This window comes from Canis lupus, chromosome 12, assembly GCF_011100685.1.
Source record: "Canis lupus familiaris isolate Mischka breed German Shepherd chromosome 12, alternate assembly UU_Cfam_GSD_1.0, whole genome shotgun sequence".
Lineage (NCBI taxonomy): Eukaryota > Metazoa > Chordata > Mammalia > Carnivora > Canidae > Canis > Canis lupus.
This window is the reverse complement of record NC_049233.1, coordinates 15,074,142-15,099,364: the sequence shown is the minus strand read 5'-3', so window position 1 is coordinate 15,099,364 and position 25,223 is coordinate 15,074,142. Positions and strand designations below refer to the sequence as shown.

The following is a 25,223-nucleotide window of genomic DNA, read 5'->3' as shown; positions in this document are numbered from 1 at the left end:
CATGCCCTATGGATTGAGACATCCAGGAGCCCTTCCTTTGCTCACTTTTTAATGATAGTTGTCTTTGAGCATTCCTGAAACCTAACAGGCTGAAGCAATAAATACTCGCTGAATGAGTGAATAAAAGAATCATTTGATTTCTTTAAAAAGTTGGATTTCTACCTGATAAGCTTATCCTTGAAAATTCAGTTTCATTTTCCAAATGTTCTTTAATTAATGCTTTATATTCATGATGGAAGAATGATAAACATTTAACTTAAAAACATCTAGCAAGATCTAGCTTAAATATCTCTTCCTCATAACTCTACTATGCACTCAGGTGGAGCTGATTATCCCTTCCCTTTTACATACCTGTTATATTTAGTGTGTGTGACATTTATCTATCATGTCATGCAATTGTTTACTATTTCTCTTTTATACCAGAGTATGAACTTCCCAAAGGCAAGAACTCCTTTCCTATAATATTCTCAGTGCCTAGCAGAGTGCTGGACTTTTGGTCAGCATGCAATAAATGTTTAACAAGAGAGTAACTATATTATCTGGCACTGTGTCATTTATGGTGGTAGGAAGCTATTCTGTTCATTATAAAATGGTCTTATTGTCATCTGGAATTGTTTGATCATCCCCTGGAATAATGGAGATTTCAGTTCTCTATTTCGGTTCAAGCGGTATAACCAGACTCTTATGGAGACCAGAAGGTTGTAGATAGAGCAAATGACTTGTTTTCTATTGAACTTGTTCCCCAGCCTCCTTCCATGCCCCAGGGCCTAAACTCCTGGATAATAGGGGCATATCACTTGGCCATGATGGGCTGAGAGCCCATTCCTCCCATTCTCCCAGATACTTTCAATATCCTACTTTTTCTGTGTCTGGGGTAAGTAGCTTTACTTGCTCTACATTGCTCTGCTGCTGGACGGGGAACTGAAAAAAATCAGACCACTGCACATGGAAATTAAGCTCCTGCTACCACACACCACCCATCTCTAGAACTTTTCCATCATCCCAAACTCTATACTCATTAAACATGGACTTCTCATTCTTCCCTATTCTAGCCCATAATAACCACTATTCTACTTTTGGTTTCTGTGAATTTATTCTAGTTGTCTTATATAAGTGGGACCCTATGTGTCCATTGGCGTTTGTCTTATTTCACTAAGCCTGTTGTTTTTAAAATTTATCCACATTGTAGCATGTCTCAGAATTCTGTTGCTTTTTAAGGCAGAATAATATTTCATTGTGTATCTATACATTTTGCTTATCCATTTAACATTCATCTGTCTGTAGACATTTGGGTTTCTATCTGTTGGCTTTGTGAAAAATGCTGCTGTGGACGTTGGTATTACAACAATCTGTCCAACTCTCTGCTTTCAGCTCCTTGCCTATGGACCTTGAAGTGGACTGCTGGGTCATGTGATGATGCCATGTTTAATTTTTTGAGGAACCCCTATACTTTTTTGTATGGTAGCTGCAAAATTTTACGTTCTTACCAGCAATACCCAAGGGTTCCATTTCTCCACATTCTCACCAACACTTGTTTTCTGTTGTTATTGTTGTTGTTGTTAATAGCCATCCTAATGGGTATGAAGTAGCATTCATGAATTTTTGCATCTATGCTCCTAAGAAACATTGATCTGTAGTCATATTTTTGTATAAATAGATTTAAGTATTTTGAACAATAAATAAACAAACAAAGACACACCAATTAGAAGTCATGCATGTCCCTGAAGTTTCTTGGCTGCATTAGTGAGTTTGTAGTGCAACAGAGAATCCTGAAGCAGGACTAGATTTTAAAGGGCAAGGAGGAGGGATCTGTACAAAAAATACTGATGTAAAGGAAATGTCACCTCACAAGGACTGTGGCCATCTTGGTAGAGGTATATAGTTGGCAACTGAGAAAACATGACTAAAGCCTGAGAACAGAGTAAGGGCCAGAAACACAGATAATGGCAACATCTACCATTTATTGAGCAGTGGTGAATGTTTGAGAATTAATAGCCTAATATTAGTAGCTGAAGTCATAGAGCTACATGACTCTTCCTAGAGAGAGAAAGAGAGTGAAAATCGATATGAAGGCCAAGAACAGAACCTCAAAGAACCAAAATTTAAGTGCTAAGCACCAAAGAAATAGCCAATAGAGACTGAAAAACAGTAAGCAATAGGAGGGAGTAGTATTCTGGAAATCAAGGTAGAATATGGTATTAAAAAAGAAGAAAATGATTCTCTTGTGTTTCAAGGAATTCCAGTGTTCTTTTCTTCTTCTGTCCTCAATCAGTGAGCATGTCCATCATTGTAATTATTAGTTGTCAATCCTTTTTAGTCACAGCAGAACTGTATAAACAGGGGAATTGGATCAATAGCAGATCTGGACTTACTATAGTGACAAGGCATGAACACTCTTTTTGCTAATGTAAGTCTTTCAAATCTGACATTTAAATTAAGATAGGTTTTATTTCAATTGTGAAAAGTAAAGATGAAAGTTTAAAAATTATTTCTAAATTTGTTATTACCATTTTACCCTAAAAATACATCAGGACAAAAGCATACCAGGACAAAACAAAATCAGGCATTTTAAAACATTTATTTTAAAAATCAGAATAATGCACTATATTTACTCACATATATTCCTGTTTGTTACCAGATATTTTCAGCAAACAGACATCTTTAAGCATCTTCATCTGCTTTTATCAAACCTTCAAAGTGGCTCCTGCTGCTGTTGACAATCACAGCAGCCTGTTGGGGGTAAAGTATGAGGAGAGAAAAATAATCATGTATTCTTCAAAATTCAGAAATAATAAAACACTTGAGTGGGTAAATGTGCATTTGTATGCTACCAGTGAAGGCCAAAATAGTGATGTGATTTCCATACACACTGTAAAATGAAGGATAAACTTGTCACATTATTAACTAACCAAATATTTTGTATTAACCTATCCTAGATTTTTTTATGGAACAGCTATTAAACTGTTGAATACTTCTTAAACGTTACAGTAATCCCATATGTTTAAACACACACAAACTTTTGAAAATGCACTTAACCAGTTAGTATGGTAAAGGATCTCATGAAATCAAGTGTTACTGACCCAACGTAATTATTTTGAAGGTAGGAGAAAAACAGCATATGACTTTATCATGTGTGCATAAATGTTTTTTCTCTCTCCACCCCCTCACCCCCGAAAAATCTCTATAGCAACAAATACCTTCTGAGTGGCTTCTATTTGAAGTTTTAAGGGAAACAGAGGTGTATTACAAGGTCCATGCTTGCAAGCAGTTCATTTTGTATGGGAGAAGCAGGCATAAATCCATATATACAGACACATATCCTCAGTAGGGGAAGCAGTAGGAGCACAGAGGTGCTGAAAATGTGGAAGTCTTCCGAGATCATTCTAGATATTCAAGTAGGCTTTAACCCCAAAATGAGTGTGAATGAGTAGTAGTGATGGGAGGAGAGTTAGGTGGAGAGCACAGCAAGAACACTGCGTAAGAAGCAGCCAAGTGAAGAGCATCTCCAGAGAAATAAGTGGAGCAATGCACTTGCCAGGAGGTCTCGGGCAAGTATGCAGTGAAATGCAAAGGTTATAGGAAGATGGCTTGGAGTCAGAATGAGAGGGTCTTGGGCATGGTATTGAAGATTTTTACTTTTACTGTGTGTATATGAGGAGCAGTTGAAGGTAAGAATGTAGGGCTAACATGTCTGGAGTTTCCTGAAAGAAGAGGATTTTGCTACTCTGTGAGGGAGGATTTTCTCATGAGAAAATCCATATGAAAAGTTTGTATTGTATCCCAAATAAACCTTAACCTAGTTTGAAATATGAGAAGTTAATCAAATGCAGGAAAAAGCAAATCCCAAGAAATGTTTAAAAATCCTGTTTTTTTCCCCAGGGCATCAATATAATGCCCACCTTCAAGTATGTGCAAGTTAAGATTCTAGAAAATTCTAGAATTCAGTCACTTCATCTTATAAGGAAATGGAAATCAGGAGAAATGAAAGGACTTGCTCAGAGTTATGCTACTTTGTCATAAGTAGAACCTGAATTGGATATAGGTCTTTAGGATTCATGCTCAGTCTGCCCTCCACATTACCTGGCATTTAGTAATAATATGTATTTTGTTTGGTAATCATTTTTAAAGATTCCTGGTTTAATTGGGGAGAAGAGAATTGATTACCTCCTCTCCAATTTTTTAACCAGCATGTGGTAAAATACACATTTTTTTCCCAGAGGGAATCTGTTTTCATTAATGAGAACGTATAAACTATTTCACTTTTAAATAAATGGTTGTGCTTAAAAAGGTGAAGATGACAGAACAGCATTTTTTTAACATTTAAAACCTCCATGAATTATTTCCTTGTGTTTTTTCTTAGCAAAGTGAAAGAAATTTCAGACTAGTCTATGATAGCTTCTTAAAATAATGAACACACAATTAATTGATTTATGTATATATAATTGTAATCAATTTTTGTTGCATACCTAACAGCAAAGAAATGCTACTAACAAGTAAATATTTATATAAAAGTAAGACATGGTCCTACCACTAGTGGCTTATAATGAAATAGAATTTGGAGCACTTGATAAAGACACTTTATTTCTTACTAAAAGCGAATTTAAGAAATGCTATCTCTATTTAGATATGTTAATTCACTTATAATAAAACAATTGTATATAACTAAAAGTAACTATTTCTCAATGAGAAAAAATTGGGAAGAGAAAAATGTGGAAGCTATGCAAAACAAACTTAAATGTTAGGTATTCAATACTAAGGATAAATACCACATACAGTAATCTTCTAATCAGCAATGGCTAAATCTTCTAGTATGGACACAAAATTACTGAAATTTTTACACTTTTTTATGCTTCTTATCTATTGTGGATTATTTGGATCCACAAGAGGATCAAGATGATTTCAAGTTGGTAAAAATAAAGCAAAATTACAAGATACATTAATAAATATAACTTCACTGGAAAAAATATGAACTGTGAAGAGACATATGTGTTGGATATAAAGGATTTGGTCAGATGATGGAGGGTCTAAATATTCAAGCTAAGGTATGGTGACTCCATTCTAAAATTTGTGTTAAAGACAATTTAAATTTATTTAAAATGTATAAGACAGAAAAAATGCCATAAAGAAAAATCTGGTTTTGGAAGATTCAAGAGCACTGGACTGGGTTGTGAAGATAACATAAGGCATTGACTATGTACCTAATTAATATATAATAACTGCCAATTTTAATAATAATTAGGAAATCTGTATTTTTATCCAGGCTCTGATATGAAGTAAACCATGAGCATAAGCAGCTCTACTTCTCTGGGCCTCTGTTTCATAACATGTAAAATGAGAGGGTTAAACTAAATGATCCCGAGGAGTCACTTCAAGTTAAAAAAATTCCAATTATTCATGTTGAATCCAGATATCAAGGAACATCTCAGTGCTTAACATAGTATTTTCACCCCATACCCCTGGAAGAATAAAGCTAAATAATTTTTTTCATGGTCCAGTTTGTATATTTTATCCAGTCTTTACATAATTTTAAAAGTTATAAAACATGAAAACCCAAAGAGTTCCCAAAAGTGGTCCCAATGCAGACATCTGGGAATTTAAGTACATAATATTATTTTAAATATATTTAACAACTCAATTCATACAGATTGACAGATGCAATGGAAAAGTAGATCACCAACAGATTTTGATTAAACTCCACATTCTAAAATTTCATATAAAAACAATAAGCTGCTGCATATTAGTACATCACATTAAAATATATTTTAAAGTATACTTCCCCTTTTATATGGCAGTGATTATACATTAGTGCAACCACAGAGCACTTGTAAACTTTTTGTTGTTCAACATCATCTATGTCCATAATAAATTGTTTGGTTAACTCCAAGGTCTTTCTTGGGTCTAAGCTTTTTCAGTTTTCCTATGGAGACAGGTACAGCTTCTACCCACAACTGTATCCATCCATGCAGAAATGCCCACTGTCTGAGGTTGGGAGAGCAGGTGGTATATAGGTCAGTCTGAAGAAATCTCTCACCTTTCTAAAATAAGAAAAGGGATTTGACTTGATGTTTGGAGACATAAATGTATACCATAGGCATTTTATACTTATCACTATTTACGCAGGAAGCTTTGTCAGAACTGAGTAAGATTCAGGCTAGAGATAGCTTTAGTGATTTCTGAGTTTTCTCTATGGCCCTTAGTTTAGGGAAGGAGAGATGAGAAAGGATGCCTGTCCGAATTGGCTGGCTTCATTACAGCAGCAAGTAAGCAGCCTTGCTTTTGAAATGCCACTGAAAGGCTAATAGTAACAGAAGTTGCTTTATGAAAAAGACCTACCCAACCTAAGCTTTAATCAAATAAGCTGCATTTGTTTATATATCAAGATTCTTGGGAACTAGCAGCAAACTCTAGTTAAAATGGCATATGTAACAAAGCAGACATTTTTCTCCGTGTTCATCAGGACTCAGTCCATGGCTGTCAGGAAATCCTTAGCATGTACAGTGGATGCCAGCCAACAATACAGATCTAACTAAAAATATAGGACACTGACAGAAATAAACTGCATTCCTTGAAATCCAAACATCATCTCAGCTTGATGTTTTTTGTCCTCTTGGTAAGAAAAGGTACATCAACTTCCTTCACCACTACGGAAATTCAAAATGTTTATTCATGAATTTTCATTCACCTCTCTTTAATTTACAGTAGGTGCGCTTTAACAACAGCAAAAAAAGAATCATCAAATTTCAATTGAAAATACTGACAACAGTTTGAATATATTTCTGAATCACTATGTGTGTGTGTATATATATATATATACATACATATATATATATTATTCCACATTCCTATTGTCTACTTCAGGTCTGAGATGCTGTCTCCCTTTTGGCACTAAGTAGGCTCTTCAGCACAGAGCAGCATCTCAAAGGTCTTCTCGCCCAAGGTAAGTGCTCAGGATTCAAATCTTCTTGAAAATTCTGTGCCGGGTCTCATCGGGTAGCCTTGTGTAATCCAACCAGATTGCTTTTGAACAAAAAGAGGAGTCAAAGAGAACTTGGGTTTCCAGAGAAAAATAAAGTGCTGCCCCCTATAAATCACAGTCTCTGTGGAGTAAGGTGTCTTCCTAAAGAGGTAGAAATAATAGGGGTGTGTGTTGTAGATGCCCATATTTCAATGATACTGAACATTGTATCTTTAAGGGCTGCATCTTTAAGGGCTTAAAATGGACTGACTCCACTCATCTCTCTGATTTTTTCATAAGTAAGCCAGAACACCATTGACCAAGGGGTCTGAAAGATTAACCAAAGAAGTTAGTGCATATTTCAAAGTGATTATGAATATTCTACATTTATGCATATACATCTTTGAATGGCAAAGTCATTTTGAATCCACTTAGGCTGAAAACAAATATTGTGGTATTTCACTTTTATAGAGCACTTTATAACTAAAGTATTTTCATGTCTTATTTCTCATAGATTTCTCTGAACAATTTACAATAGAAAAGAAAGGTAATGATACCCCTATTTTACAGATGAGGACACTGAGGCTTAGCAATCAATAAGCTGTTAACATGTGGAGCTAGAGTACAGGCTTCTAGCTTCCACTCTAGGGTTCTTTCTACTGAACCATTACTGGCTAAAAAGCTAGGACTTAGCATGCCTGAATTCTAGGCTGGGCTCCTCTATGTTTAGTTTGTCTGTGGAGTGTGACAAGGACATTTAAGAACTTGAAAGTGAAGATGAAAGATTATCCTTTGAGAGTTAGATCATAAACTCAACACCTGATATATCACAAAATGGATATAAAAATTCACATTAAAGAGAGAAAAGAGTTTCCAGCTCAGAAAGACTTGCCTAACTTGAATGAAGGTGTAACCGCATCAATAGGAATTATAAAGGGATGAGGGTTCTTTAACAACAGAAGATAAAAATATCAAAGACATGGAAGTAGACTGCAGAGGAAACACTGGAAGTAATCATCAGAGAAAGGGTGGCTCAGATCCAGTTCCTGGCTGGTTTGGTTCGTAGGTGATAGGTAATATTGGTCAGAGAAAAACTATCATACTAGGGCAAAAAAGAAGCCTGAGCAATTAGAATATAAAATGTATTTGGTTAGAGAGTTTGTAAAGCAATATTAATGTCTTGTGCTTGGAAATATTGAGTAGGTAATACTGGGAGACTGAGACTTTACCAGAGAATTTGGAAGAACACATCTTGGTTAGTTACATGTCCATGGAGACATGGACAAAATAAAGAATATGAAATGACAATATCATATTCTTATGACAACAAAAATTAAGTGAGCCATGATAGAACTGCAATCAGATCAGGGGATAGAGGTCTTAGTTACGGGTGGACTATGTAATCGTTCCTAACTGCTTTAGTAATTAGACTATGCAAATAAAATAAATATTAATCAGGGATTGAGCAAAGCCAGGTCATAGTACCTTCAGCTAGCAGAAGGGACTGGTGTTGAGTTTACCTGGGTTATCAATAGAAGTTAAACCGGTAGATCATATAGCCAATAACAGGGGTAGTATACAAATGGCATATAATGAGCCTCTGTGCAGGAGTAGTACATGGTTACTTGTGTTTTCTTCACTAGCATCTGTAAATAATTCAAGTGTATATGAACCTCTGTTGTCTACTCTGGTTTGCCTGTTGCCATAACTGCTGGAAAAACAGAGGCCTTATTCGTGCCTTTTATTATGGGGCTAAATATAAGGGCTCTTGGGTATTCTGAAATACTAAGATTACAAATAAGCTCTTCCTGTTATTATTGTGTGTTCAGCAAGCAACCTTCTGATTATAACTTGCCTTCACGTATAACTTGAATTTAGGAGGAAGCACACTGTTCAGAGGACTTCAGCATCTGGATCACTTGCCAAGTGTTTTTCCCAATGTGAATGAGCCAATACTGTGGTCTGATCATCCATTTCAGTGAGTTCAGTTGAAGGTGAATCTATTTGCAGGCCAGTTTACTTGGAAGTGGTCATGAGTCAGTCTTCTAAGCTTAGGGTCATGCACTGTGGCAGATCAACAAGGCAGTGGCACCCTGGTGAACCAGGCCTTTCTCTAGTAACATCTCCCTGTCACCAGACATTGTCTCTTTACCCTCACTTCTTTACCTAGCTGCAGGATGCAGGCACACTCAGTATATTGTATTACTTAGGAGCATGGGTTTAGAACTAAATAGAACTACAGTCAGTTTCCAGCTCTGCCATATACTAGGTATATGAACCTGAGCCAGTATCTTATACTTGGAGCCATGTTTTTCTCATCTGAAAAATGAGGATAACACTACCTCTTTTATTAGGTTCTTATAAGACTTAAAAAAATAATGTGTGTAAAGAGCTTAGCACAATGTCTGTCAGCTGTGAAGTACCTTTTCTCACTTATACTTCAAGTCTCACGCATATAGAGAACAGGTTAGATTAAATCGTTTCAGTATTCCTTTGTACTTGGATATTCTCACTACCCTCATACCTCCTGACCCTGATTTTGTGTTTTCATCAATGGTCTCACCATCCTTATAGTCTCCCACACTAGAAACATAAAAGCCCCATTTCCTTCATTCCTTTCCCCACCTTCTACATATAATCAATTATTAAGTCCTGTGACTTAATTGTGAAGTTACCATAAATGTCCCTAGAATCTACCTTCTCTCCATTTTTACAGTCATCTCCAGGCTAGACCACTGCCAAACCTCCTTTCCTTGGGTCCTAGCTTTCCATGTATCCTCTCTATTGCTGCCAAAGTAATCCTGTCTCTAAACAAACCTTAGTACTTTGCTCCCATGATTAAATAGCTGCTTTCTTACTACAGGGTTCCACCTAAACCAGTGACCCCAAGGTTCATATTCCCCTGGTCCTTAAGAACTTTTCTGGAATCTGCCCTACCACTTCCCCTCTGAGGACCTATTCTCCAGCTCCCCTGTATTTTCTGCAGTTGTCCAAACCTACTAGGTCCATACATGAACTTGGGGGCCTATGCTCATGTTGCTCCTTCATGTCTTTCTTGTTGTTATATGTCTACTGATCTTTTAAAGCTCACATCAAATACTGTCTCTGTGAAAGACTTTGTGACTTCCTAAACAGTTAAAGCCATTTTTACTTTACTATCCATGTTCCCATCACATTCTGTTCATACCACAAGTAGAGCACTAGTACAACCTGCTTAGTAACACCATGTCCTCAGGAGTCAAAATTCCTAGGTTTGATGCCCTGACTCCATTAAGTAATAACTACTTAACCTGGCAGGTTATTTAGACTCTTTAAGCTTTTGTTCCTCCTCTTATAAAAAGAGATGGGATAATAACCTCCTGAAGACATTGTGGGGAGAATTCAGTGAGTTAAGCCATTAAAATGATTAGCATAGTGTTGGTGCTAATACCAAGTGATTTAATAATATTGGCTTTATTATTTCTGTAGTATTAACTACTTACATGTCTGTCTTCTCCATCACATCATAAGCTGCTCTCATGAAAAAAATAAACCTCTTATTCCTTAGTGCCACCAGCACTTAGGATAGTGCCTGATTCATGCAGGCCAAATCAAAATCTTCCTTTCCATTAAGAAATATCCACAGATTTGAGATAATTTCAAGGTATAATCAAGACAATCAAAATAATGTTTTACACTTGGGTACACTTTTATATCAGCTACTGCTAAGGGCTTGGCTATTAACTCCATGTTAATAAATATCTACTATTGCTTGGTGATGTCAATTATTCCCAGAACTTCAATTTCCATCTATATGTAGACAGTGCTCACCTCTAAAGCTCCATCCCCATATGCTCTGTAAGATCCAGATCGATATATTAAGGAGCCATCTATACATCTGCTCTTAAATGTCCTATGAATATCCCAAACTTAACAAATCTAGGCCTAAGCTTGCTATTCTACCATAGAATCTTCCCTGCAAATGATCCCCATGTTAGGAGATTACATCATCTGTTACTCAGGTTGGGAATCTGGGAATAAAGCCCCACTTTCCTTGTCTTCTCTGACCATTTTTACCTTCCCTATCCAGTCATGCTTCTAGCTCCTTTCTTTCTCCTAAATTATTTTTCAATCATTTTTTTGTTCCCATTTCCATCTCTCATGCAAACTATCATTATGGCTCATCTACCACTACTCTTGTGCAAGCTATCATTATGTCTCATCTACCACTACTCATGTAAGCTATCATTATGTCTCATCTACCACTACTCCTGGCCTTTCCCCAACCCACATGGCAGCCGGAATGATCTTAAAATTACACAGGTCATCAAGCTGGTGTCCCTAACTCTTATGGGTCCTATAGCCCTTGCCAAACTGATCTCTGCCTCTCTCTGGCCTCAATTCGTGCCTCTCTCCTCCCTGTCTCCATGCCTTGGCCTGCTGGGTTTCTTTCAGTTCCCTGAATTCATCCTGTCTCTGTCCACTCCAACTATTCCCTCTACCTGGAATGTTTTTTTTTTTTTTTTTTTGGTCTTTTTACCCAGCTAAGTCCTATTCATTCTTCAGAATTCAATTTTAAAGACCATTCTCCAAGGAGGTACTCCTAATTTCCAAGCCTAAGCTATATGTCCTTGCTATATATTTTCATAGCACCATGTACATTTCCTCAACCACTCATCACTTTTAGTTTTTTTATTCAATGTTTGGTCTTACCTAAACTAGAAGCTTCAGCACTAGAGTAGGGGCTGAGACTCTCCTGTTCATCCCAAAGCCAGGCACTGAGTATAGGGCTTTGCATGGAGTAGATGCTCAATTAATATTATTAAATTGTGTAAAGTGTTGATTGTTTGAATCTCTAAATCCATGACTCATTCATTCAGTTCAAATATGTTTTAACTTCCAAAATAATTGAGTACCTTGTTTTTACTATATATGTTATGCTACTTGAATAAATCTATCTAATTCTGTATCTTCATTTACCTCAGTAAAAAGTAATATATAGATCAAATAAAAATTACATAATGTTTTCTTACTAAGCCAAGCTTTATGGTAATAGGTATTAATGGATAATGCAACATTTTCTAGCAAGGTAACAAATTTTGTTTGAAACAGTAACATTTTCATAGGAATAGTATCTAATATAAAACCTTTATACCTGTACCAAACTTGTAATACTTCGGCTAAATGGACTACTAAAAGTTTTACATTGCAGAAAACCCTATCCACTGGCTTTACAACAACAGGATATCCACCTATTCATTTCTAGATGTAACTGAATTATTTTACTTTAATCCAGCAAGAAAGGTAATAGGACTTTGAAGAGAGGTAAAAAGAAAACAAAAAGAGATATAAAAAAGAGATAAAGAATTGTGGTTTGGGGGGCAGAGCTATGCTAAAAACCAAAAGAGAAAGGGGGAAAATATCTGTAGATTAAAAGCAATTTAAGTACAAAGAAAACAAAAACAAAGGAAGGAAAAACCTAACGTTACCATTCTCAGCCAAGATGGTAAAAAGCCTTTATATAGACTCATGAATCCTTCTCCTTGAACAGCCTGAACCAAGCAGTCAGTTGATGATTTATACAAAAGTCCCCTAAAGAGGAAAGAAGACAGTTTTGCTAAATTTCTTGTGTATAAACAGATGTAGAAATAAAACATAAATTAAAAAATAATCTAAGGAAACTTACTATAATAAGGAGACGTAAGCATTTTCTGCTAGTTTAGAACAAATAATATTTGTGGTTCAGTATAAATAAATTATTATTTTTTTTGAGCTTAAAGATAATTTCTTTAGGTGTCTAAGGTTGACGCTTCGGATTCATCCCACCCTTAGTCTTATACTTAGAATTCACTCCACCTGGTCTCTTCCAGAGAGAACATACTGTTTTATATCAAATCAAATTCTCCATATTACCTGTAAGTCATAAGCTTCTGAAGAAAGTGCTCTGTAAATTCTCAGCAGAGTATATTTTCATAAACTCTTTGAAAACAATAAAATCACAATAAATACCTTGTGTCTAAATAATATGATCATTAAATTAGCTTATATCCCCAAATGCACAGTACTTTTCCATCAGACAAAGAGCAGGTAATGACATAAAAGTAGTTTGCTGGCTGAACACATGGACACACAGATACACTTCTATCAAGAATAAACACAAGGAAACATTTTTAAGGAAGCTTATTATTACAGACATTTGAACACATGGAGAGTGTAGACTTACCTTCCTTGTTTATCTCGTGGTTGATTCATTATTCGGCTTTTGATGACATCAGCAGGTGTTCCCAGAATAGAAGCTACCAGTCCAGAACATAAACTATAATGAATTTGAAAGATAATAAATATAAAATTTCTAAATTGTAAGAAAAGGAAATTTATATATTTAGAAAGAATGGAATACTAAATATATTATTCTCCATAATAATCTTATTTTAGTTTAAAATCAATGCTTAATGAAGTCATTAAAGAGGTAGAAAAAATAAAAACTAAAAAGAATGTCCAGTCAACAAATATGCATTGAACACCTACTGGTGGCAGGCACTCTTCCAGGTACTGAAGAGGATACCGACGATCCTGCCCCTGAGGCACTTACTTGGGAAGAGGCAGAGAAGAAAGGAATAATTTCAGATGCTGGTAAGTACCAAGAACAAAACAGAATGGGATAGTGTGATGGGGCATAACTGGGTGACAGATGGTTGTGGAAAGGCTCTTGAGTAGCAGCAGAACTGAGACCTGAATGGTGGAGGGGCAACTGTCTAAAGACATGGAGGAAGAATGCTGCAGGCAAGACAATCAGCCCAGTGAAAGCCCTGGGTCAGAAATGCCCTTGGTGTGGTGAAGAGACAAAGCAGCCAACGTGGCCGTGATGCCTGAAGGACTGAGTCCAGCCAGATGAGAGACTGAAGAAGCAGGCAGAGACCAGTGAAGGCTATTGAAGGAGTCTGATTGTATTTTAGATGCAAATAGAAGTCACCGAAAGGATGTTAAGCTGGGGAATCACCTACTTTGGTTAATATTTAAGAAACAAAAAATTTACTCTGACCACTGTGTGCGCATCACTTCACTAAGCTATTCCATTTGAAAATAATCTTACCTTCTTTTTTCTATCCTAAGGGATCTAAGATACAAGTCCAACTGTGTCATTTTTCCGTACTTAAAGCTATCTAAGACTCATTTCCTGTTACCTGATTTAGCTCATATGCTGACTGTCACACATATTACTCCAAGATCACCTCTCTCTTCGCCCACTATGCTCTAACAATATAACTATGGTAGCTCTCTGTGCTTACCATACTATGCAACACCTCCATGCCTGCACCCCCATCTAATTGGAAAATTCCTGTTTTTCCTTCAATTGATGCTCAGGCCTAAGGGCTAATGATTTTATTTATCCCTTCTCCCTTTGTCCAAAAAGGTTAAGCACTCTTTCTTGAAAAAGGTTATCAGTTACTCAGAACAGACAAAAATGGATGTGGTCAACCTACTGGAGAGTAAATCGATATTCTGTAAATGAGTGACGAAAATGTTAAGAAATCACTAGCAGTTCATTATAAATGTGGGCATGAGAGGCAATATGGAGCATAAATTTCCATAAACCGAAAACCCACAAACTGGTTTAAACTTTTCCACAAGAAAGTGGAGACGAGACAAGGGGTGGTCAACCCAAGTCAAAGAGAATGAAGTCCCACATCCCAGAAGCTGAGTCTGCAGACTAGGATCAAGGCAGTCTGAATAACAGCTTATGTTTGGCTAATGGAAAGCTGGAAAGGAAAATTGTGGAAAACTTTTAGGTCATTCCAGGACATCAAATACCTCACAAAAATAAGGACCACCAACTTCTGTGCCAAGGCTTTTGAAGTCTCTGAAGGCTCTGTGGCAGGAAAGTTGAAGCTGCCTTAGGAATCTTTATACTCTCTCTTATTTTCAACTGCTGTAGCAAAAAGTACTGAGAATCTTGTCTACCTCTTTCAGGCCAGGATTTAGAATTCAAAGCAGAAAATTACTTTAGCAGTACTTGAATTCAAGGGAAGGATCCCATACAATCTATTTCATATTACAGCAAATGACCCAGCTGTGCATATCACATTCTTAGGTCTCTGTCCACATAACAGGGATTGTCTATGTGAAAAGAGCTCTTTTTTCACCATGTACATCACTACTGCTCTTTTTATACTCTTTCCTATTAGGTCAGGTTCTTTGAAGGTTTAATACTATTGATTTTAATATACCTTCATATTTTCACACAGAAACATCTTAACCAACACCTAAGGATATAGTGTGACCTGGCTAGACTTTAAAAAAATAAGTATTAAATGACAGAGAATAATGTATTAAGGAGCCTCAAGTAATATGGTATCTGGAGTCAAAGGGAAAAGATAGAGCAATAAAAGGAACATCAATTTCGCCCAAGCTACTTGCACTGAAATGGACATTGCTTCTTTTTGCTATTGGCCTTTATCACTCACTCCTTGCTAGCAACACCCCCAGATGAAGCCAAGGACACAGCTGAAGTAATAATGGACAGAAAGTGACTGGATGAGCTTCTGATCTTCCCAGGAGGCCACATGGCTATCTGTAAGACCAGTTTCAGATATCCCATCAGCACTGTTTCAGAGAAAGCCAGCCTCTTAAGGATGAACTAAATAATCATGCTTAACAGCTACAGCCCTTGAAAACACCTTTGTAGGCCCCTCCAAGTGGTCATTTTTTTCTCCCTCTTCTGAAAATTACAGTAGCTAGTCACCTTTTACATTTACCACACATAGTTTTTGTTTTTTAAAAATTCTATTTATTTATGTATTTGAGAGAGAGAGACAGTGAGAGAGTGAGAGAAAGAGAGAGAGAGAGAGAGAGAGAGAAAATGCACTAGTAGAGGAAGGGCAGAGGGAGAGGGAGAAGCAGACTTCCCACTGAGCAGGGTGCCTGAGAATGCAGGGCTCCATCCCAGGACCCTGGGATCATGACCTCAGCCAAAGGCAGATGCTTAACTGACTGAGCCATCCAGGTGCCCTTGTACATTGTTTTTATATTTGTCTTATTTTCCCCTTGGTCAACTCCCTGCGAAGGAACCTGGGTTAGCCTTTGTACCCACTGCAACACCTTACAGGTGCCTTTATCATACAAGATGCTCAAACATATCTGTGGAATTGGAGAACTGATCAATAGAATTTGACCCCAGGAGGGTCCCATTAAAGTGAAAATATTTGGGATGGTTTAATATGAAACACTCTACAACTTTGTCTCTCTCTTCCTCATTTTAACTGCAAAAAATTTTAAGAAAATTTTCTTAGTAAATGTACTATTACATTTCTCTAAGGATGATATCACTAGATTCTCAATCAAGAAACAAAAGGTTAAAATTTATGCCAAATATGGAAGAAAAGTGATACAGAAAAAAATTAAACTAAAACAATCACTTACCTTGATAAACCATGAGTCATGATATTGTCTTCGAGTGGTGTATTCAGTACCAAATAGTGTTTTACTGTATCATAAGTGGTTAAATCTGGCAATAAAAAGAAAAAGAAGGGTGAAATATTCATTAATCTGATAATGAATGTCTTTTATGTTAAAAATATGTTAGACTTAGGATGCCTGGGTAGCTCAGTCGATTTAGGCTCAGACTCTTGATTTTGGCTCAGGTCATGATCTCAGGGCCCTGAGATCAAGCCCTATGTCAGGCTCCTTGCTGAGCATGGAGCTGGCTTAAGATTCTTTCTCTCCCTCTCCCTCTGCCCCTCCCATCCTCGTGCTTGCTCCCACTCTCTCTCTCTCAGAAAAAAAAAAAAATGTTAGACTTGGGACAGGAATGTGTACAAGAATGAAAGATACCACTATCATTATCGAGCCCAGGAAAATGACCTACAGAAGGAGGGGGAAGAAAAGAGGAAGAGAGACAGATACTCAATTATATCATTTGAACATCAGAATCCAGCTATGCCTAAAGTCAGCTCAACCCCTGGAATTCTTACTATTTGAGATGATAAATTCCTTTTTCACTCTTGTTAGATTGAGTTGAAACTCTTGTCACTTATAAGTAAAAGGTCCTGACTGTTATTCTACATTAAGCTTTCTGTATTTTTTCCTAATGACAATGAAGAGCTGTTGAAGAGTTTTAAACAGTGATATATTACAACTGGAGTTTATTATAAAGGCTACCTACAGTGAAGTACAGGAGGTGAATTATAAAAAGGCAAGAATGGATAGATACATTTGGTCATTCACCAAGTACATGAGTATCTAACATGAGGTAGTAGGCATTATTCTAGGTGCTAAGGAAAGAGCCATGGACAAATTGAACAAAATCCTTATTCTTTGTTAAAGGATGAGACAATAAGCAAACAAGCAAACTACAGCATTTCAGATAGTTGTAATTGCTCTGAAGACAGATAATAAGGCAAAGAAAGAGGGGTAAGAATATCAGAAGGTAAAGAAGAATGATGTACATGAATTTTAAAGAGGGTGATCAGGAAAGGTTTCTTAATAACCTCTAAATAGAGACCTAAAGGAAACACGAGAAATAAAACCTTGTAGCTATCTATGAGAACCTATCCCAGGAAAAACAATAGTACGTATTTTATCCCCCGAGGCAAATGTTAGCTCAGTATGTTAGAGGAACAGCAAAAATGCTGGTCTAACAGGAGCAGAGTAAGCAAAGGTCAGAGAAGTAGCAGAGTCCGGAAGATAGAGAACAACAGAAGCCAAGGGAGGATTTTGAGCAGAGCAGTGACTACTCTGGGTTACTATTTACACGGACACTCTCGCTGTTCGGCTGTGACTAGACTACAGGGACACAAGATAGATTAGACATGAGACTATTGCATTTATTCTGATAATAGACGATGGTTTGGATAAAGAAGCTGTGGAACACTGGTCAGATTCTAGATATATTTTGAAGGCAGAATTAACAAACTGAATAGACAGGGAAAGAAAGGAGTCAGAGATGACTATAAGATTTTGAGCTTAAACAGTTTGAAGGGCAGAGCTGCCACTTTTGGAGATAGTGAAAATGAGGATTGACTCATTTAAGATGTTTAAATAAGATGATGGAGTGGTAAATAGAGCAGTTTCTGATGCATGGTGGGATAAAATGGCTCTGGGGTAGACTGGTTTGGAGGCTTTGGTAGTGATTCAGTAGGAGATGGATAATACTTGGAGTAGCTTCAGGAATGAAAAGAAGTGGATGGATATGAGACACAGCTAGGACACAGAAGTGGCTGGACTTGTTAACTGATTGGCTATAACGACTGAGTGAAAGGAAAGAGACAAAACTCATGTCTAGGTTTCTGCATTATTCAAGTGAGATGATATCATATTTTGAGATTGGGAAAATGGAGGAGAAGGAAGTAGTTTGATAAATCAGTTTGGTTTGGACACAAAGTGTTCTATTCAAGATAACCCAAATGAGTGTGCCAAGTAGACAGCTGGAAGCTGGAAAAGAAATCTGAACTACAACAGATTTTGAAGCATCAAATTGAGAAACTATCATCAATAAAGATTCCTGGTAACTAAAATATCCACTAATATGATACATAGCTATGGATGGACTGAATAGCAAAACAAAAAAATAGATTTACTTCCTTTGACATTTAAGTGATATGTTACTATAACCCTCAAAAAGGCTATACATTTCCTAGAACCATATAATTTTGGTCTTAGAAACATCCTTTCATTCATTAACTCGTGCATCAAATGTTTACTGACTACATAAGGGACTAGGATAATAATGATAAATAAAAACTGCCTCAGGGGACTCAATCTAGTGGAGGAGATAGACACACAGAAAAACGCAATGGAATGAGGTACAAGCACCAGGAACTAGAGAAACACATAAAAGGGCATCTAACTAGCATGGCCAGGGAAGGGTGGTTATAGGGTTCAGGAAAAATACATGGTGGAGAGACACTTCAGCTGAGTACAAAAAGACCTGCAGAAGGAAACTAAATAGCAGAAGAGGAATGAGGACAGAAAGTATGAGGGGAGGAGCAGCCTGGTATGTGGAGGCAGTGGAACCTTCTAGCTATGACTATGCTTCACTCTTTACTCCTGAATCAATGAATTGCTTAATTCCCTGAGGGCACTAGTTGGATTGTGCAGACCTTATATGTTATGTTATAAAATTTCCACTTTCTTCTGTAAGTGATGAGAAGCCAGTAAAAGGTTTTAAGGGTCTAACATGCTCAGATCTGTGTTTAAGAAAAATCCCTCTGGATACTGGGTATACATTTGAGGACAGAGGATGAGACTACCTGATGGCCTGTGGCAGTGCCCTTGCTGTGTGGCTTTGATGGTGAGAATTATAAAAATGGCCATTTTAAGGACACCAAGGTGTTAGGTATTGGAGGGGGTACACTTTTAAGAAATATTTATAAGACAGAAGCAATAAGTGACTGACTATGGGACGTGAGGGACAGGATGAGTTTGGGTACGTTCATATCTCCAGCCTGGGATGCCTGCTATACAAGCTGGATTATAAAGCAATAGGATTTGTAGATTCTGGATATAATGATTGTCACATGGTTACGTATGCCAGTTTGGATCTTAGAGGAGGGTGTGGGTAGACAGGAGATCTTACAAATAGTTTAGTCCTAACTCTTTACTATCACATTTGCTTGTTTTATGCAATCCTTTTCACAGATCCATGGAGAAAAGCGAAAATTTTCTAGAGAAAATGTTCAATTAAGGTGTTACAACATGAAAGAAGACTGTTGCCAAGTATATTACTAAAAATAATAAAATAAAATTTTTCATTTTCCCTAAAGTCAGTGCTTATCATTACAATGATGAAGGCAGTTAGGACTTCTCAGAGTTCAATAAAGTTTCCATTACCTCCCATATTCACCAGTGCTGCTCTTTGTATATTGGGTACCCAGCCTGCCCAAAGCCCACGTATTCCTCCTTCAGATAAGATTTTTGCAAATGCATGATGCACACCACGAAATCTAAAGGAAAAATAATAAAGAAATGTGAAAATTTTATGCATTTCTGTGTATGGAATGTGGCTGGATAAACTTCACCTATAGCTGTTATAATTTGGAATAAAATAACATTTAATTATCCAGAATTGTGAGAAATTTTTTAAAAAATCAATCCTCACATATTCTCATAAGAGAAATGACATTCTTAGTCCAAAGAATAGGGAGAGCAATCTCATAATAGAAGTTCTTAAGATTGAATATTTTTGGTTTTATAAAAATTTACTATCCTATCTTGATTGTAAGCTTTCTGTACTCAAGTTAAAAATGCTGCTGTACCATGATCAAATCTGGAAACCCTGTTATAAAATAATAGTCTTTTTTATGTAGTCAGAAATACCTGAAGTCCAATGCCGCCTTTACCACTTACTAGCTGAGTGGCTTTTACTTAGCCATTATATTCCCTGAGTCTTAACAAAAAGATAATACGACATATTTATTGGGCATGTAAAGCTACAGGGGAAGTTATACTCACAAATGATGGTCATTGTAGTGAAAATCTGTTGTGCACTTATTAAGCTCAAGACTTTTTATATACATAAGATAAATTTTATCCCCCAAAACTCTAAGAAGTGTAAATTTACATTCCAATGTCCATCTGAGGAGACTGAATCTTAGAGAGGTTAAGGAGCTTGACTAGGGTCATAGCTAAAATGTGCTAAAGGGTGGATACAAATCCCAGGTTGTCTGTTCCCAAAGCTGATGTTCTTTAAAACAACAGGAAATATTTTTACTCCTATATCAAACCAAAATTTCCAACAGTGGAGACAAAGGAACGGGAAAAAATTGACAAGATTAGTTATAAACTCAGATTTTCTAGATCCCAATAGTTTTCCTCCATATAGGCAACGATGACCTCACTTCTTCCTGCTACTTAGTAGTTAATTAGAAGTTGTTACAATATGACAAAATGGGCCCTGAGATTCTGTAAACTACTTGGGTAAGTCAGTGGTACCCTTTTCTCCTCTGTGGTGGGTGTGCTCTGTTTGGAGACCTCAAGAGGGGCCTGCACTGCTAAGCCCAACCCCATCTTCTACTGGGCCAACTAGAGGAGCAGCACAATGAAGAGCAGTGGTCAGTGTCAGTGGTGGGTTCCCAAAGGAGGTCCCAAACCCTCCTTCACCTCTGGCCCAGCCACAAACCTGCAGTGTTCAGAGGAGCAGACCTCTTCCTACTCAGCCCAAGGCATTCTGCATCCTCTTTTCTGGGAGATGTCTATCAATCTCTTAAGATGTTGCTCCTTTCCCAGAGAAACAGGCTAAGTGGTATTTTAATAAATTATTGAACATGAAGTCCTTTGAAGAAAGGTAGACTTCAAATAATGTAGAGTAATGCAATAGGACAATTTTAAGTCACAAAGGCATAATAAAAACCTTCCTTAAACTTGGGGAAAAGAGGAAGAGTGGGATTAGACAGGAAAGTGGGAAGAACTTGCAAGGTCAATCTTGCCATTTCCCTTCTTTGAGGGATAAAGGGAAAGGAATCTAGCTTTTAGCCAGATGAGCCAGGCAGTCTAATATCATGCAAACCTTTTGAATGGTCCCTTTTAAAGATGAATAAACAGAGACTAAGAGTACTAAGTGACTTCCACAACACTAAGCTACAGCGGCAAAACTGGGATTCAAACTAGGGCAAATTTTAGTGATTAAACTCTTTATATCAAGCTGTAAGAGGACAAGTCTAGCAGCAGACAGCTACACACACATATATTTTTTTTCTAGTAGAGAACACATGTACTTTATCATGCAAAGAAAAGATCCATATTAGCCCTCCTCTTAATGAATACATCTTTTAAGTTGAAAGAGTCAGATTTAATGTCTTTATTGAATGTTGGATCACAAAAATGCATTAACTTATTAGGTACGTGTTCAAAGTATGATGGGGAAAAGGAACATATCAGTTAACTGGAGAACTTACCGCAAAGGTTTTCCTTCAAGTTTCCTTTTTCCTTCCATCTGCATCTGAACCTTCACTAGATCAGTTGGGTTGGCTAAAAATTGGCCAACAACACCAGCCATCATACCTCCAATTACTGATTTCCTAATTATAAAAGGAGATACATTTTTTAATAGTTCCTGTTAATTTTACAAATTTTGTAGTGAACAGTACCAGGCTGGTCCAGCCCCAGCGCAGGGGATTTAAGACAAAGCAAAGGAAAGGATGGACCCGAGCAAATCACAGAGGAAAGTAAATGCTTCATCTGTTTATTGAAGGGAGGGTTAAAGGACTATGAGGAGTTAAAAATCAAATCTGGTTTCACGGGCCTTCTGTGGCCTGAAATTCAAAGGAAGGGTAGTTGCTTCAAAGTTATAAATACCTGAGCTGATCATTTAATTGTAGTTTAGTTCCAACCACAGGGGAATAAATACAGCATAGATGTAATCAGTCTAACAGAGGAAAGCTGGTAAGTCGGATTTTGTAAACTATTATCTTAGTAGTTTTGCAAAGTAAAAGGGGTTTGAGAACTTTTCTCTCTTTGAAGAAACTCTGTCAATCCCTAGTCTCTTCCTTCTCCTCACCTTCCGAAGCCAATAGTGATCAAGTCTAGACTACTATACTTAAACATGCTTGAATCCATCCCCTCCTCTCCATTCCAGCTACTTCTGTCTCAAACCAGGCTCTGATCATCTTTTACCTTTTCTTAGAAGAAAAGAGGTATTTTCTTTCCTTTTACTCTAAAACAATATTTGAAGAGGTATATGTGGGTATAGAGTAAAAAGGTCCTTGTTATTAGTTCCCTTCCTCTGAAGCAATCATAATTACTAGTTTCTTATGATTTCCTGCACATAATAATAATGCATCCATTGAATGCTTATTATGTCAGGCGCTGTTTAAGCATTTTTAAAACACCATTTAATTTTTATATCAACCCTATGACATTAGTACTACTGTTATATCCTCTTTACAGATAAGGAAACCAAGGCATAAAGGCAGTTAAATGACAGCTCAAATCACATAACTAGTGAGCGGTACAGCCAAGATATAACACCAGGAAGTCTCAGTGGGGACCACACAGTCTTAAGCACTAAGTTACAATTGATAGTTTGTGTACAAATAAACATACAGGTATAAATACTCCTTTTTAAAAGCATAAATGTAAGGGGTGCCTGGGTAGCTCAGTTGGCTGAGCTGTCGGCTCTTGATTTCTGCTCCAGTCATGATCTCAGGGTTGTGGGATCGAGACCCATGTCCGGCTCCATGCTCAACTCAGGGTCTGTTTGGACTTCTTTCTCTGGCCCCCTGCCTTCCCGTTCCACCCACTTGCTCACTCTCTCTCTCTCTCAAATAAATAAATATTTTTAAAAAGCACAAATGTAGAATGCCAGGTTGTATACCTTAATTTTTCCCTAATAATATCCTTTAAGTTATATTTCTCCTAGTAATGTATCTCAAATGTTATCAATTAATATACAGCTGCCTCATTTGAAAAAATGGTTTCACAGCATTCCATTTTATGGACACATCACAATTTATTTAGATAGCTTAACTTTTAACTAACTGAACATTTACATGACATTTGATAGGCCCTGCAAATTGTTTTTCATAGAACTTGTATCAGTCTCCACTGCCACCAGCAGCCTAGGAGAGTGCCTGGTTCTCACAATGATGAACATTAGCACTGTTTTTTCTCTTTGAGAATTTTATAACCACTGCCTCTTTGGCAATTGTGACATAATTCTAATTGTTTGGCATCTGTCTCTATTACTCTTGCTCAGTGACGGCAGGGACTATCTTCCATTACTATAGCTTCAGTGTTAAGTACAGGACTGGTACACCATGATAATTCAATAAATACCTGAACTGAATGACTGAATTGACCTGACTGGGTCAAAAGACACCAAGCCGATCTATCCTGAGAGTTGACCTCATAGTGAAATATTTCCTTTGAACCCCTTATCTATCTATACCTTTCTTTTCTGGGGAGGATTACAGAATGCAAAGATTATTAACATATTTCATCACTAATTCTGGGAAAGCAATTAGTATAGCTTCATACATTATAATTTTTTTAAAAAACAGAGCCAAGGAATTTTGCCTGAAAGATAAAATTCTGCTTTTTGTCATTTTCTTATAGTAGTGACTTAGGTATTTTTTTAGTCCAGAAAAGATATTATAGACATCCTTATAGGTTAGTCATATAAAACCTACCTCATCCTTTCAAAGCTGTGTATTATGCTTCCCTGTATAAATATATCAAAACTTATCTATTTCTAAATTGTTAGTTATTTAATTTTTTTTAAAGATTTTATTTATTTATTCATAAGAGACAGAGAGAGAGAGAGACAGAGACATGGGCAGAGGGAGAAGCAGGCTCATGCAGGGAGCCCAACGTGGGACTTGATCCCAGGACTCCAGGATCACACCCTGGGCCAAAGGCAGGAGCTAAACTGCTGAGCCACCCAGGGATCCCAGTTATTTAATTTTTTTTTTTTAAAAATTACAATTAACACCACTACAGTCAATATCTGTGTGTCTCTGTGTTTATGCATAGGTACAAGTATTTTTGAATATGATTATTTCATAAAGGAAGAATTTCTGGGTCAAAAGAGTACACATTTAAACATTTTAACAGATACTCTATTCTTCAAAAGGCTATATAGAATAACTTACATTCCTGTTGATAGTTTACTGGCTAAAAGATAGCTTTAATTAAATTTCCCTGACTATTGGTGAAATTGAACATTTTTATATATTTAATGAACATTATATTTTTTCTTTTGTGAATTTTGTCTGTTGATATCCTTTCCCTATTTTTCTTTGTGTTTTTAAAATATATTTTTAATTTATTTGTAAGATTTCTTTGTATATTATTTATAACCTAGTTTTCTTTTTCTGTTATAAATATTGTGATATACATGCACATTCATTATCTCATCTAATCCTACAAAAACAAAAGCCTAATGGTAGATATTACTTCCACAGCTAAGAAAACTGAAGATCAAAATGGTAAAGTAGTTTACCCAGATTATATACATACTAGTAGAACAAGAATTTGAGCCTATCTCTGTGTGACTCAAAGTTCTTTGGCATAAAGAAGGTGCTCTGTAAGAATTATTTTAATATTAAAATGTTACATAATATATATACAAAATTTTATACATATGCACATGTATGTTTATGTACACTGTGCAGTAAATGCTCCCTTATTTGGATTTACATTGTAATTATTTATTATTTTAAGCCTTTAGCTTGAGGCAATTTTGGCACAAATACACAATTTTATACAAATCTAAATAGATAAACAATAGAGTATTAGGGTCAAAAGTATGTATTATTTTCAAAAGAAAACTTACCAAAGGGGATAATGCTTATCT

General features: G+C 36.6%; 1 protein-coding gene across 1 annotated transcript; it reads right to left on the bottom strand.

Moving 5' to 3' along the window:
- Positions 1-1,812: 1,812 nt before the first annotated feature.
- LOC119876874 (mitochondrial uncoupling protein 4-like) lies at positions 1,813-25,223 on the bottom strand. The gene is made up of 8 exons (XM_038554250.1): positions 25,203-25,223; positions 21,826-21,948; positions 19,763-19,875; positions 16,355-16,439; positions 13,158-13,250; positions 12,424-12,526; positions 2,617-2,730; positions 1,813-2,328 (listed from the first exon to the last, which is right to left on the bottom strand). Exons 2-7 carry the CDS (start codon positions 21,927-21,929, stop codon positions 2,662-2,664), a joined length of 567 nt encoding a protein of 188 aa, XP_038410178.1. The 5' UTR covers positions 21,930-21,948; positions 25,203-25,223; the 3' UTR covers positions 1,813-2,328; positions 2,617-2,661.